Below are 15,497 nucleotides of genomic sequence, written 5' to 3' on the forward strand. Positions count from 1 at the left end.
TCTACCCCCACCCCTTCATTCTGCCGTTAGCTCAATTATCTCTTCGTTTCGTAATCTCAATGCACTGATAATCAGTTCTCCTATACTGTCCCACTTTCTCTAGTTGCAGAACAATTTTCCATTTCTCTATTTTAGAAATGCTCAAGTCAAGCCGGAACCACACCCCCACAAGGCACAGCGGACTGATTTAAAATCCTTCTCTTCATCTTATTTGAACAACCAATATATCGCCACACCACACATTTGTGCTCAGAGGCAGTGACATTTGTGACAGCGGGGAAGATTGAATCTGAGGGGATGATAACCTGATCTGCCTAATGGTAGTCAGATTGGCAGAGTGCTGGAAAAAGCTTTCAGAGATACAGAGCATAAATGGAGAGGTGGGGAGTGCATTTATTATATAGAATAAAAAATGCAGTCCTAAAGTTAATTTCTTCCAAATGTCAGGTGCATTAATAACTTTTCTCCGTAGTGTTTTGCCAACAACAAAATATTGAGATTGTGATTCGTACCATTTCACCGAGGGAAGCCACTTCAGAAGTTTTGAATCCGTTTCAAGAGCTCCCACCTCTAAACATGTGTGCTTTTGTTCTTTCTGTCTGCTGGTGCCTCCAAATTCTAGTTTAAGATTCATCCTCTTGTGTTTCTTCACTTCTGCTGTGCCTCTTCATCCCTTCAGGCGATCCATGTCTTATCTCTTCTTTATTTAAAGGTTGTCTTAGTTTAGTAGCAGCCTTTTTCTGCCCTTCACGCTGACTCATCTTTCAAGTCATAACTAGAATCCCAAAAAAGGCCAGTTTGCACTGACTGTATAAACCATTAATTATAGCCTGCTAACAATAATTCAATTGATGATGACACACATCTTGAGTAGTGTGAGTTAGAAAGGGGCTCTAAAAGTCAATTTTATGAGGACAAAGTTTGTGTCTCAAACTTGCATATCAGCAGCTCCACTCAACAAAAACAGCTCTGCTGCATCTTTCTTCAGTACAGCTTCAGATTAGTTTGTTTGCTCTTTTCCCTATACCCAAATTTCTTCCAGGGCACTGCGCCATTCTTGTATATCGCCACTGTCTCCATCTTTCCTGTGGGTCCCTTGTGTGCTGCTGACCTTCAATCCCAAACACCCCCCTCTGTTAGTATGGAATTGCTATGCTAATGAGGACATGCTGCTAGTTTTTCTCTGTCTGCCTTCCTATCGGCTGTGGTAGATTGTAGGTATGCCACAGGCCCTCTGCCTCCAAATCAAATCAAATCTTGCTCTCCTGCTATACATGTCTTTCCCCCCTACTGCAATCCATAACTATCCATCTGATCAGTAGGGGGAAAAGAAGTTAGTAACAAAGTCTGTGTGAATCTTGATTTTGGTGTGTGCGCTTGTGTGTGTTTTTCAAACTTTTCTGGCTTTTATCACGTCCTTGTGCACACTGTGTTTGATCATGTGCTTGCTTGCATGTGCGTGGATAGACGATGGTGCTGGGGAAGCGCGTACGTAGCAGAATAACGTCCAAAGATTTCAGTGACTTTGTCTGAACCTAACCTTATCTTTCCTCAACAGCAAACTTTTGTCGACAGCGCAGAAGATTCATAGAACTTCAGATCAGAGGGCCTCAGAGAGCGGACTGACTTTGAAACATGTGTTTTGACAGGATACATTTCCACCAGCGTAAATAGTGAAAGAGAATTGGAAACAGTTTGATCTGAAATTACATAACAAATATGTCTGAATTCCCGTCCTTTATCAGGCATTTTGCCTTTCATTTATCACATAGTTACATTCAGAGTATCAGCCCTAACTTTAGTTTCATACAAATGATTGTTAATTCGACTGCTCCTATGAAGTACCGATGAATAGAGTTGGAATAAAGGTGTGGTAGCTATGTTGTGCAGTAATGCACACGGAGACTTTCTCATGTGATTGTCCGTTTCAATCTTTCTATGCAAAAATGTCACTTAAAAAGACATTTAAAGCTTAACTCAAAGCATAAGAAATCCACTGATTTAATTTTAAATCTTAACAACACGCCAGGAGAAATGAAGGGAGGTTAATGATATGTAAATGAAATATGGAAAAGTGCTGCAGCGAGGAGGAGAGAATATCAATTGATTTTTTTTTTTTATTAGAGATTTGCTCTAGTTGCTTCACGCAGTTTGAATGTGGAGTAGTCAGAGCAGTCGTAAGAAGTCAGCTCTCCTGCTAATTACTGACATTAATTTATTTAAGAGACTACAATAAGCACAAATAAAACACCTTTAACCGTGATCTTTACTACAGAAACTGCAGGGGTCTTGCTATATTTAGACATTTAAGGAACTGAGCTGTAAATATTAATGCACTGAGTCTGCAGGGACTTGTTGAGGTTCAAAGAAGCAAATGATTTTAAACAGTTTGTGGATTTATATGAATACTTACTATATGTAAAAGGAGGCCCATTGGTAAGAAGCAGCCAATATAGAGGTGCTAGAAAGGGAATGTGTATCTCAGTCGCATTGTGCTTTGGCTTTGGCAGTGTTGTTCATTTTCTGTTTGGCTCTTGGCACCATCCATGTTATTTTTCTTGCATTTTGTTTTATTTCAGTCCATGCCTTCAACCCGGAATCTGTTATACTTGTTCCACCCCCACGCAGCCACACGTTAGTTCCCCAGGCGCTTTGGATGGGTTTCTGACAACTGGTGGTCACATACTGAGGACATGGGTCCTGTTTTAAAATAGGCTTATGGGAATTAATGACTACTAGATAAGAGAACTACCATAATAGGTATCAAAATTGCAACAACAACAACCAAAAAAAAAGAAAAGAAAAACATCTTCTAGTTCAGTACATGTGCCGTATTATTGTCCACAAATAGCAATGACTATTTGCAGAGACCATGTCTCTGTTAAACACTGCATGCATGAATATTCTAACTCAGGGATAAAAGTCTGGGTATTAAGTCTTCACATTCTGCTTTATTCAAGTTTGTATCTGAGCAGAAAAGAGTAACATTAGTTACTCTAACTCTTGATGTACGGGTCCATTGACAGTCATGACAGTGAACATGGACTTTACTGGGAACGAGCCATCAGCTTCCTGTACTCAAGACAAAGTCAGAGATCCATAGTTGTAGCTGGTTGTTGTCAGCATTGGAAAGATGACTCTCTTCTCTCGCCTTGTCACCCAGCAGCTAAGAACAGAATGGCAGAGCATAAGAGAGGCCAAACTGACCTAGTAAATCTAGAGAATTTACTGTGCTACTGGATATATTGCTGAAAAGGAACCCCTTTATCAGTGAGCTTCGCCCTGGAATATTTAGCTGTAAGACTTCTTGGAACTGTTACGTTCAACAGCTGGTCAGTATTCCTACCCTGATAAGAAGGTAACCTATCAGGGGAGGAGTCCTTTGAGTGACTTGGCAATGATGAGGCTCATGTAGTATCAGGATAAATGAAATGAAATTCACGTGATAACACCCACAGTATATATGCTGTAGCAAAGAGGGGAAACCAATCAGTAGCCAGCTTACTGCAAATGAGGTCCAAGGGCAAAGCAAAAGGCACTAAGAATAATTTAAAAGAATAATTATAATAACAGTCAATTGGGAGGGTTCAAGATTTGTTGCAGCATGGCCTTTACATGTGCGCTACATAGCCAGAACATTCCAAAAATAAATCCAGGATACTGTATGTGCATGTAAACATAGTGAGCACACAAGCACAGAGTAGCTCGAGAGTAGAGTAGCTAGCTTGCTGCAACGCTGTCTCCAGTGCAGGTTTAATAATGTGGGCTTGTGGTTTCTGTGATACATGATAAATGACTCCCTCCTTGTGTATGCTGTTCCCTATAAATAAAGCACTGAACAACAACATTTTATCCTCTCTCTGAAGCAAGGGTGAGCCTCTGACAGCCTATTACTGTACAGCATAACCATCTGCAACATTAGCTTTATAGGCCTGCTGGTCCAACACTAACAGATGCAGAGTGCTCCTAACAATATGCTCATAATGGCCGGAGGACGTTGTGTTTTGGCCATGTTTAAATGAAGTTCAGTTGGCTACATGTGCACAAGTGCTGCAGTGAGCAACTGTGGCCATGTCTCAGTGGATTGTAGGACTTAAATGTAAATGATACCAACTGTCTGGTCAGTTGTTCCATGAAACAGGAAATCCTTGCCAGCATGGTCTCGGCACGCCTACTCATGTGTAAAAGGATGTGTGCACTAAATAAATTTGTAGAAGGGGAGCGGTAAACTTATAAAAATAGCTTGCCAGTGGGTGTTTCTAAATTTCCCTCACTTTCTTGGTAGCTTTTAATGTTCCTTATTCTGCTTTGTTTACTCTCAGGAGTATGATTATGGCTGTAGCAGTTGTTATAACAGTATTATCATTTTTTAGGCTGATAGCCATAATCATTTTTAGTTTTTGCCTCCTCGGATGCTGTGCGGTCTTGTGGGAATGCTTCCAGCATTAGAAGTGAACATATGTCCCTGTTACTCCACACACTCTTTATTTTTCCATCCATCCTCCCTTTTTTACTTGGTCACTTTTAAATGATCTCAGTCTCTTCTCAAGTTTGTTCATGAGATCTTCTTCAGCCAGGTAGTTTTTATCTCTCCCTTTATTCAAGCAGAGACAAAAGATCTATAGCTCCAGACATACGTTAATAAATGCACCCATGCTGACATAAAAAGAGAAAGTGGGGGCAGAGAAGGAAGAGGGGTATGATTAGATTGAATGACAAAAAAGAACAGTGTTGTGACAGTGAGCAGCTGGTGTTTCCAAGTGTTGACAGGCGTTGTTTTTGGGTCTGCGTGTGTGTCTGTGTGTGTACATGTGTACGTGCGTGCTTGATGAAGACAGATTGTGCTGTGATTGTTCATTTCTGAACAGGACTCTGCTCATAGGGGTTATTGACGGCATCTGCGAGGGAAAAGACAAACATGACAAATGGTGCTCAACCAAATGTCTCTCTTCATTCTCCCTCTCGAGATAGTTTCATGGCCTAAAGGCTTAAGAAGTCAGAATGACTGGTTTATTATCAAACTTTAAATGTGGCTTAAAGCTAGTGTGAATCCTAGTGTGTGGGAAGTTTAGATTTGTCAAATCAATATCTGTTAAACTGACTTTTGAGTGAGATTAATTGCTGGTAGTAGTTTTTACCTCAGTGCTCTTATTATGTTGTGGTACACGTACCCTATTTGTGTGGTAGGTGTTGTGTTTGCAGGGGGCTTGATAGTAACCCATGTGCTTAGTATGACAGCACCATATGTTGCTCCACTTTCTAAATAACGTGTAACAAGTAACCAAGCGCTCACCTCCACCTGTGTTCATTCAAACATGTGACAGGTCATGTGTTGATACCACAAATTACTGTTCTCCTGTGTGTTCTCACATGTTTGTACCACAGGTCGCGGTCTATTAGTGGAGCCTCCTCTGGTCTCTCCACCAGCCCGCTCAGCAGCCCACGGGTGAGTCGTAATCCTCAGTTCACATCCAAACACGCACACACATAAAACGCACACCTCTTGACCCAGTTCTTAAGTAACTAGTTGTTAACCTTCTGAGATAATGGCCAACCAACTACTGATGATCACGTTTTATTGATGTCATATTATGTCAGCAATAGAAAATAAAGCAATATTCTGTTTTCTGACCATGAAGGAAGCACACACACACTAAGAAAACAATATTTCTCTGCACAGCAATATTTTTCCACCAATCCGTTTTACCGTTATATAAACATTTATCAGCCTTGACGGATTTACCTTTGTGTCTTGAGAAAGTATAGGTCCACTTTGATTACCTTTTCATATCCTGTATCATATCAGGTCTTCCTGTGTTTCCATATAGCTTAGATGTTTCTGTTAATGCTAAGTAAAACACACTGCTGACTGCACACAGGAGACATGACAGCACAGAAAACTTTCTCCACCCCACAAAGCCTCTTCTCTCTCCATCCTCTGCACTTATTATCCTTCTCTCTGTTTTCTATGGCCTGAGCTCTTTGGAAATCCAGCTCAGGGAATGCTTCAGAAAATCCCGCTTTCCTTTGCTCAAAGCTGGGGAGCTTGTAGTAAACTTTTCCAGCTGACTAACCTGAGAAGGCTCCAGATTAGCCAGGATCCTAAGACGAGCTCCTCACACCACACAGGTTCTTGCAGGCTTATCTGAAAGGGAAATTGATTTCTCAGACCCACCCAAAGCCTGGATTGTGTTCTCAGCAAGAAGCTCTGTGTGGGGTTATTTTCACAGACTTAGTTTCTGGAAGAAAGGAATGTGTTGAAGGCAAATAGTGAACCAGTGTGACTGCAAATGAACCATGTAAAATCAGTACATCAATAAATAATCAGGAAATTTGACTGCAGAGTTGCCACCTTTCACTTGTTTTTGAGACAGCCCAATTGGCCTTTTGTCTCTCTTGTGTGTTTGTGTTTGCTTGCTTGTCTCTGCTGGGAATGCCTTGTATGTTTTATGCAAATAAAGTCTGTCTTTTTGTGTTTTGTTTGGATTTTTTTTTTAAATTGTGCACATTGTTTTCTGGTATTGTTATTCCCATTTCATTTTTGTTTTGTTTTGCTTTGACATGAGTCACTGAATGGTCTTTATCATGTTTCCTTTCTCTCTTTTTTTGTTCTTGCAATTCCTCCATCTTTCCTATGTGTGTGCACCTGCCTCCAAATTCTTTGGCTACTTCTTCCTTTACCTGTGTGGTGGTTTGCCCTTCCTTTCCTTTCCTTTGCTTTGTGTGTTTGTGTACTTGCATGCATTCCCGTGTGTGTGTGTTTTCTGTTTGTTTATTTTGTTGTCTTTTTGTTTTACACCTCTTTCTTCCTCTTGGCTGTGTTGTTCTTTTAATCTAGCCTGTCAGAAAGTTTGGTGTACCACCTCAGTCCCCAGACTTGTCCCAGTCCCCTAACACCAGCCCCTGTCCATCCCCTGAGCCCGTTCCAAATCGCACAGGCCAGCGTATCTCCACCCCCAATTCGCTCACTCCAAACAGTGAGCCCCTGCCAGAAGCACTCAACAAGACACAGACACTCCCTGCCAAGTCCAAAGCTGTCCCAAAGCCCCTCCAAGCCACACGATCAAACCCACTCCCTGAAACCACCCTTGATCCAGCACCTGCAGCCAAATCAGAACCCTCCACTCCCTGCCAGCTTCCATCACAGCCACCCTCTGCCTCTGTGCCTCCTACCCCTACTTCTCCATCTTCCCCATCCTCCCCATTTTCCTCATCCTCCATCGCCAGTGCTACCATCTTAAACAGCCCCCACGTACGACGTGCTCATTATGCTGCCAACCCCCAACTCTCTGTGCCCTTTAGCCCTGTGATGCCCCTGTCACCTATCAGGCTGCACCATTTTCACCCTGTAGCACCAGCCCCTTCTCCATTTACTGACCACCCACCCAAATCTATCCCCCTCATACAGGTTACCCCTCACCCTTCCCCTCGAGGCAGCCCCCTCCCCACCCCAAAGGGCACCCCAGTGCACACTCCCAAGGACAGCCCAGCTGGGACACCTACTCCAACACCGCCCCCAAGCCCCTCTATTGGAGGCATGCCATGGAGGACGCGGCTCAACTCCATCAAGAACAGCTTCCTGGGCTCACCACGTTTCCATCGCAGGAAACTCCAAGGTAGATTTCAGCCGATTTACATGAAAAATTACAATCTTGTATTTTCCCCAAACGTTTTACTGTACATTGTACCGTAATATACTTTTTGACAATTTTTAAGTCTTTCACAATCGTCTTACGTCTAACTCTGCTTCCACAGTTCCCACACAAGAGGAGATGTCCAGCCTCACACCAGAGTCTTCCCCAGAGTAAGCAGACGCTGCCCATTCTGAAAGCACCACTGCTATCATAACTATGCATAACCTCTCAGCCCCTTAGCCACTGGCTCAAACAGGCTCACTCTTGATAGGATGATGTTTTGCAAAGTGTAACATCTATGAATGTTTGATTTTTGCCTGCTGAGTCGCCTTGTAATGACCTCCGGTCTGGTCTGAGTTGGAAAGAGGACAGTAGCAGGAGGTAGTGAGTGGGTTATGAGGAAGGGAAGATGAGCCTGTGTGATGCTTTTGAGTTCCCATGGGCCTGATAACTCAAGGTTGGCCTAGATATGCCTGTTTGGTTGGCTGGTTGCTGTCTGTTTTGTTCATTTCCACCTGGCTAGATAGGAATTTCCTAACTGAAAGAAGTTGGAAAATTGATAAGAGAAAGACCCTGTTTTAGCTCGGCCAGAAGCATACAGTCACGTGAGCTGTAGCCAGGCTCTTACTGCAGAACAGTGCATCTCTTTAGGCTAATCTTCATTTTTTTCCATATTTTACTAGGTATTTATATTGATTTAAATGTAATGCTAAATATTATAAATCTTATATCTAATATTATGCCAGAAAACAGGAGTCCATATGGTTGGAAGTGCACCTGGGCTGAGGCCAATAGTAAATTCATCTACCTCTGCTCCTTCTGTTCACAGAGAGACTCAGTTATGTCACCCCACCCCCCTCAAACCCATTCATACACAATGCACTGGAATATTTGCTCCTTTGAATCCCCACAGAACTGTGGGGAGGTGGTTATTTCTCAGGATTCATAGACTGATAGGGAACTAAAACAAGGTTGCAAAAATGGTCAGCTGTATAAAGATGTATTTGTACAACATTGGGCTTATATTCTGCTAAATGACTTTGTCTTTTCTTTCCTCACAGACTTGCCAAAAAATCCTGGTTTGGTAACTTCATCAACCTGGAAAAAGAGGAACAGATCTTTATTGTCATCAAAGACAAACCTCTCAGCTCAATCAAGGCAGACATCGTTCAAGCCTTTCTCTCGGTACACACACCACTTTTTTGCTAATTTCTTTCTTTGTCCCTTCTGATGAACCCCTGACTCTCTTCCCATCTGCTGCGTGCCCCACCTCTCTCTGACACTGTATCTGTTTGTGCATGAATGCAGCCGTATCACCTGGGTATTTGGTCTCTAATGCGGGATGTTGGCTCTGCTATGAGGCAGGCACGCTCTGAGTGTTTGCTAACATGGTGCTGATTTATGTAGCAATCCAGTAAACTGCTTGTATTCACCGCTTCTATTTTCTCTTTGACTGTAGACCCACTTGAGGTCAATAGAAAATCAACACTGAGCTTTGGTCATTAGCATATAGATGCCTTGCCCTCAATACAGTGCTCTGAGCATGTGTGTTTGTATATTTAGATGTGCAGGGTGAGAAAAAGCGTAGATTGCATCTGTGTGTGTGTGTTGTGCTTTATTATTGCGTGGTTCTACAAATACATGCAGAAATGTAAGGCAGCGTTAGCTTTTTCAGTAAGCGCAGCAGAATCAGTACCAAGAAACATTAAGCAGTGGTCATTGATATTCAGAGTACATAATTGAACAGAACCTATCCTCACCCCAGTTAGATTTAACAAAGTCTAAGTAAATACAAACTCTGCCGGTGCAGGTCAATGTCAAATCTGTTTCCTCATCCCTGGAGGAAGCTATTTTCCTTTGGGTTATGCTAGCTGGTATTCCAGACAGGAGATTGGCACCTGAATCGGTGGAATTATACCTCTCAGCACTCTAGCATTAATGGAATGTCAAACCCTCTCTAGCACTATGGCAAAACGTGACAATTTCAGGGCTCACCTGTTCATTGGGCATACAAATTCATTTTAGGCAAGAGAGTGCAATGTTGTTGGATGACTCAAGATTACATTAGCTTAAGTCTCTCTGGCATGCATGGCTACTCCCCGAGGCATTAATCTCCTTAGAGTTTCAAATGTGGCTCCTACTATGTGGAGGGTATTTTAATGAGGGTTTATTCACCTTGTCATTTGCAAGGCGTGGGAGAAAAATTTAACATCAGTGCTTCCTATGTATAATCCCATTACTTTGTGCTACCTATTTTTATTCCTATTTTTTTCCTCTTTCTGACATTTTCTTTTCACGATTCCTTTTTTTGCCCCCACAGATTCCCAGCCTGAGCCACAGTGTCATCTCTCAGACCTCTTTTCGAGCAGAGTACAAGTCAACAGCCGGCCCCACAGTCTTCCAGAAGCCGGTGAAATTTCAGGTGGATATCACCTACACAGAGAGCACAGCTGCCACTAAGGAGAATGGCATCTACTCTGTAACCTTCACCCTGCTCTCAGGTTAGGATACTTCAGCAATCATCAAAACATCTCAACATTTTCACCTGCTTCTACTCATTTTTTTAGAAAGGCTGTCCCTGTTCAGGAAATTACAGTCATGGCCTTTAGAATCAAAAGCAGAATGTTCACCAGCGGCTCTGGTATCCACACTTCTGTGAGGATATGTGGAAAGGCAGAGGCAGGGAAAGCATCAGTGAGAACAGATATGACGCTGATTTAGTCAGTTACAGGATTAAAATGAGAAGTCTTTTAGAGTGGGGTTGCAAAGGGGGTTGCAGATGTGTTTTAACTGTAGGCAGGCTAAAGCAACTTAAATAATCTGCCTTGTTTGAGATTTGCAAGCAAAATACATAAAAGAGTGTCATCTGAAAAATCAGCTGATGGTGGGCTGGAACTGATACGAGCTGACCTGTCAGAATTGCAGACTAGGTTTAACTTTGTGGCTTGTGTGAACTAACACTTGTCTCAGTTTACATCATCTGCGGGCACTTCAAGTTGACCTACATGTGTCTTCACTGTTTGAGATACGAGTAGATGCAAACGGTATAACAGTGGAACTGAAAATCAATGGAGAAAGTGTTGTAACAGTATTGAAAGACACTGTGTTGCATACAAGGGAGGAATTAGTTCTCTAAAAATTCAATACACCAAGTCTTCCTTCTGTACTTAAAGCTGGAATCCAAGAAAGAAAGAAAGAAAGGGTCAAGTTCAAACCAAGGATCTCAACCAATCACAGAGGACAGACATGCATGTATTATTATGGCATTTGAGCAGCTGGCTCTCCATCTCATTAGCCTTAAATTCAAGCTCACAAATGACAAGTGAAACACTTTGAATGTCACACTTTAAACTAATAGAGTCATGTATATTCAACAAACAAACAAGCCTGAAGTCCTTTTTTCCCTGACAGCATGTTAGTGTTGTAAACTTAACAAAAAAATGCTTGCCTGTGGATTAATTTTTTTTAAAATCCTGAATTCTTGATAAGACTTAGCAAACTGAAGTCAAGCTATGCACAATTCCACACTGAACCCGTGTGTTAGTTCTGCACAAAAACCTACATGCTCTCTTTTACTCTCCTCTTTCTGTTTCACATAAATGGGGGCACAGCTGAGCTGAATGGGGTGTAATAGAAGCCAGTTGTTCATGTCACTGACCGTATACTGTACACAACAGGTAGACAGCAGGAGCTCTCAGCAGCACTCATCTCTGGTCCCCGTTTATAATCTCAGGCTTTGTGCAGTTTTCCACCTCACATTTTGCACCACGTCCATGTCCCTGTTTGCTTTGCCTTCAAAAAGCAGTACCTTTAAATCTATTTGGTTATTGCATCATATTTGTACAAGTTCTGGTGTGTGCCTTCATGCTGCTGATACTCTGTATCCCTGAACAGACTTTTTAGGGTTTTTTCAATATAATAACATGCCCCCTCCCTCCATCACGTGTCTTAGGTCTTCTCAGTAAGTATGCACAAGACACATGCAAGTATGGGATCATTCTTAAGCCATCAGTTACATTTGATGTGTTTGTTTATATATCACACCAAAAAATGAATATTAATCCTTTCCGGAAACTTCATTGTTTCTTATCTCATTGTGGTGCATGTAAAGGGCGATGATTTTCAAGTCACTGGAGGAGAGTTGGAGGCAAGGAAGCAAAAGTTAGCATAGTGAAAAGCACCCCATGACTTGTCAAAGAAGAGAATAGATCTATTAATGGCAGCATTGAACTCGTAGAAGTGCCGCTTTCGTGCATTCTGGTTTACTGTCGTGCTTTGCTCAGACACTTAATGGAATAGAGACATCATTTATGCTACTTTTGCTTTACCTACCAAGACAACTGTAAGTGTTTTCCAGGACAAACGGTCTACTATGTCAGCATTCATGTGTTTATCTATGTCTCTGTGAAGGACCCAGCCGGCGCTTTAAACGAGTAGTGGAGACTATTCAGAGCCAGTTGTTAAGCACACACGATCAGCCTGGGGTCCAACAGCTTTCCGGTGAGTAAGAATTTCTTATCAAAAAAATATAAAAAAAGAAATTCCAAACCTTTACCAAAACCTCTTCACCCATTCCCCTACCGCCTCATCTGCCCATCCCGCCCCTTGATGAGCTACACTCGCCGCTATAGCTAAGCTAAATCCAACCCGTCTTCTCAGTATGCTTGAAATCCTCAAGCCACTCTCTGCTTCTCCAATCGGCTTCCTTTGCATGCCCGTGCCTCACTGCTATGAAAGGGTGGGAGCTGCTCTCAAGCACCGACTGCGGGTCAAATGTTGTCTCGCTGCCCACTGGCAGCGAAGATTAGAGTAGAGGTAGGGTAAGCCGATTCGCATTCTGTTACTCCTACTTTCAAGACTGATCTCTGGAGCCTGTCACCATGGCAACACCTCTGCCCCTTAACGCACTCCCACATTGCACTGCGCCAAGTAGCGACACCACACCTGATAAGTGCGCTGTCTAGGCATCCCGTGCGCTTTCTCTCTCTGTAGGTTCACCAGTCCAACGCTAAAAGCAAGATACAAAAACCTCTGAGGTCAACGATCATCATCACCCAGCCATTCACATGTGAACTTGATAATATTATTAGCCTCTCTTTCTTCTCTCATCTTCTCAGTAGTTTCAGAGGTGACAGTTTCAGCAAATGTAAGCCTGTTTTTGTGCCATTGTGGCTCGATCCTGTTTCATAAATGTGAAGTCTGGATGATGAAGAGTCATAGGGCTCCAACTCACCCCTTTCTACTCTTAACATGTTGACTCTTTTGAATCATTGCGAGCTGTGTGCATCTCACTTGCCATCCAAGAGCTCCATCTGCTGGACAGACAAGGAAACAACATCAGGAGGAAACGCTTCCAGTTCTGAACCCTGTCTGCGTCTTTCTCTGTCCTCTTAAACTCATATCCAGTTCCATGCCAGGTCTTGGTAGCATGTCCCACTATAGTTTTTAAGTGTGAGCTGTGTCTTTGCTCTGTGTCTTTTACGCAATATTACTCTCATTGGCACTCAGAAATGAACAGCAGTCATGACAGCTGTTATGATATTTAACAGTCTGTTATCATTGCTGTGGCTCAGTAAGTTTACCAATTATTTTTTATCTTTTTATATCGTGCAGCTCATTACCAGGCTGAGGTGTGGGAAGGGTAAAATTACAATAAGTTACATTAGATTAGGTTTTAATGGTGGTGGGGGTTTTGACGTAGTGGGCTGTCTCTGTAGGAGAGATGACATTGTCGGAGTATAAGAACTGCTTAAAGCAATAGATGGATAGATACTGAAATGTACAGTATTTTTAGTTTGTGTTGTCCGAGCTGATACAGTTAGTATTAAAAGTCAAAGTAAGTTATTTTTGACAAAGGCTAGTTGAACGAATTAATGTCTTTGCAGCATCACGCTGAGAAGCAATCAGCATGAAAACAATCCTATTCTCCTCCTCTCTATTCTTCTTTGACCCACTTACACACTAGTAGTACCTGAACAAAAGGGATTTAAAAATGAAAGTCAGTGACTGTAAATAAGAATAGAAATTGATTTGCATAACAGTGTGTCAAAGGGCTTCATCAAGACCTGGTCATTATGTCCCCTAATCACTAGTGATGACAGCATTTCTGAGACCTGTACTTACGAAGACGATAAAGAGGTGAAACAACAGTTAAAGTATGGGGGAATGCAGGCAGTATAATGTAGTTATATTCATTCAGATAAAGATGCTTTTGAGAAAAGGCATTATTATGTAATGTGTTGTAGTCTTTTCAAAACACGAATTCCCAATCTGGACTGGGAAAGAGTTAAGTAAATAATGTGGAATAAACATGGGGAAGAAGTTAGCTGCAGCCATATTCCAGCAGGATAATGGATCAGTAGAAATCAACTACTGTCCTTCTCACATGTGCGCTTGCATGTGATTGCTCAATCCGTATATGACAATTTTTCTAATTTACACAATACTGCAGGCAGTCGTCATACTGGAAATACATGCAGACTGATAACAGAACTTTTTACCTCAAGAAAAGAAATTCTATTTTATAATCTACATTTTGCTGATGTGCAGACACTTCGTAGTCCAGCATGTTTGTGCGCTTTATCATCCGTGTAGCTCCTCAGTCTGTTTTTTTATCGATGCTGTAACTGTTTGTTTAGACTCTGCAAAAAAGTCAGAAACAGTCTTGTTTTTGACTGATCAGTCATGCCTATGCGGACCATTAACAAAAGGACCATCGCCTCTTTTTTTTTGCTTCATTTCCTATGTTTGGTGTACTTAATGCTTATCATTTGCATGCATACTATTGTCCATACGTACACCCACTGCAAGTGTTTCCTCTTTCTGAGGTCCATTCAGGTCTCTTACTGTGTTATATACATCACTATGTACAATTACCACAAGGTAGACAGCCTCACTAATGAGAAGTCTATGTTGCCCTTCAGTGCTATGATTATGAATATCAAAACACAGTAAAATTGTGTATTAGAGAATACAGCATAAATAGTTCACAATGAAGTAAAATTTGAGGATTGGTATAAAAGTAGATACTTCCTAACCTCATTTCCTCTGGAAAATGAGATAAAACGGATACAGAAGTCTGATCATTCTGGAGGCTCTGTCATGAGGAGTGGGCAGGTTCATAAGGTGTGTGTATGTCTATAATGGAGATGGGACTGAGGTTGTATAAGTATTTAAAAATAAAATGAATGAAATTTTAGTTTAAGGTCAATTCTGCGTATAACAGGTAGCTAGTGTGGTGTAGCATGGATAGAAGTAACTTCTCTGAGTTTCTTAGAAATCTGACAGCTAAGTTTAAACAATCAGAGATGTTTTTTTGGATGTGCTCCCTGTAGAGGGAATTACAGTAGTCTAAAAGTGATGATGTCTCCTTGAGATTTAAGGAAAAATAAAAAGCAAAAACATGACTCATGATTAGTATGTCAAACCAAACGTCTGACACACCTACATTGAGGGTGTGTCAGAGGTTTGATGCTGGAGGACAGGTTTCCCAGACTTTGTTTCAGGGGGAACAGTAATGCTTCTTTCACAGGAAGCGTTTTCTTGAATTTCCACACTTTCTCATTTTTCGCTTCTGTCATCTTGTCTGTCTTGCTTCTGGCCAGCCAAACTCGTTCAGACACACTGGACACTACTTCGACTTGATGGGCACTTGTGATTTTTTCCGTTGATTGCGCTGAAACGTATGCATGATTTGCCGGGGCTAATGCATTACGTGGTCTAAACACAGCTGCTTCGGCAGTTCTCATCCTTGCACAGTGTACGTGGGTCTACCACCTCCTCGCCTCTGCTCGCTCTGCCTTACATGTAGCCATGTCTCTATCCTGTGAACCCCATTGTTCATTAGTTTGTTTCTTCTGTCTT

General features: G+C 41.9%; 1 protein-coding gene across 5 annotated transcripts in view; it reads left to right on the top strand.

Annotated features, from left to right (window-relative positions):
* brsk2a (BR serine/threonine kinase 2a) overlaps positions 1 to 15,497 on the top strand; it is a 178,219-nt gene that overhangs the window by 159,877 nt on the left and 2,845 nt on the right. For all 5 annotated transcript variants that reach the window (XM_005471008.4, XM_005471007.4, XM_025909491.1 and 2 more), the window contains 6 exons: positions 5,386 to 5,446; positions 7,409 to 7,616; positions 7,756 to 7,804; positions 8,696 to 8,819; positions 9,955 to 10,135; positions 12,045 to 12,134. In XM_005471008.4, coding sequence (XP_005471065.1) covers positions 5,386 to 5,446; positions 7,409 to 7,616; positions 7,756 to 7,804; positions 8,696 to 8,819; positions 9,955 to 10,135; positions 12,045 to 12,134 — 713 coding nt within the window. The remainder of the gene's footprint in view (positions 1 to 5,385; positions 5,447 to 7,408; positions 7,617 to 7,755; positions 7,805 to 8,695; positions 8,820 to 9,954; positions 10,136 to 12,044; positions 12,135 to 15,497) is intronic.

The sequence above is a fragment of the Oreochromis niloticus genome, linkage group LG7, assembly GCF_001858045.2.
Source record: "Oreochromis niloticus isolate F11D_XX linkage group LG7, O_niloticus_UMD_NMBU, whole genome shotgun sequence".
Classification (NCBI taxonomy): Eukaryota; Metazoa; Chordata; class Actinopteri; order Cichliformes; family Cichlidae; genus Oreochromis; species Oreochromis niloticus.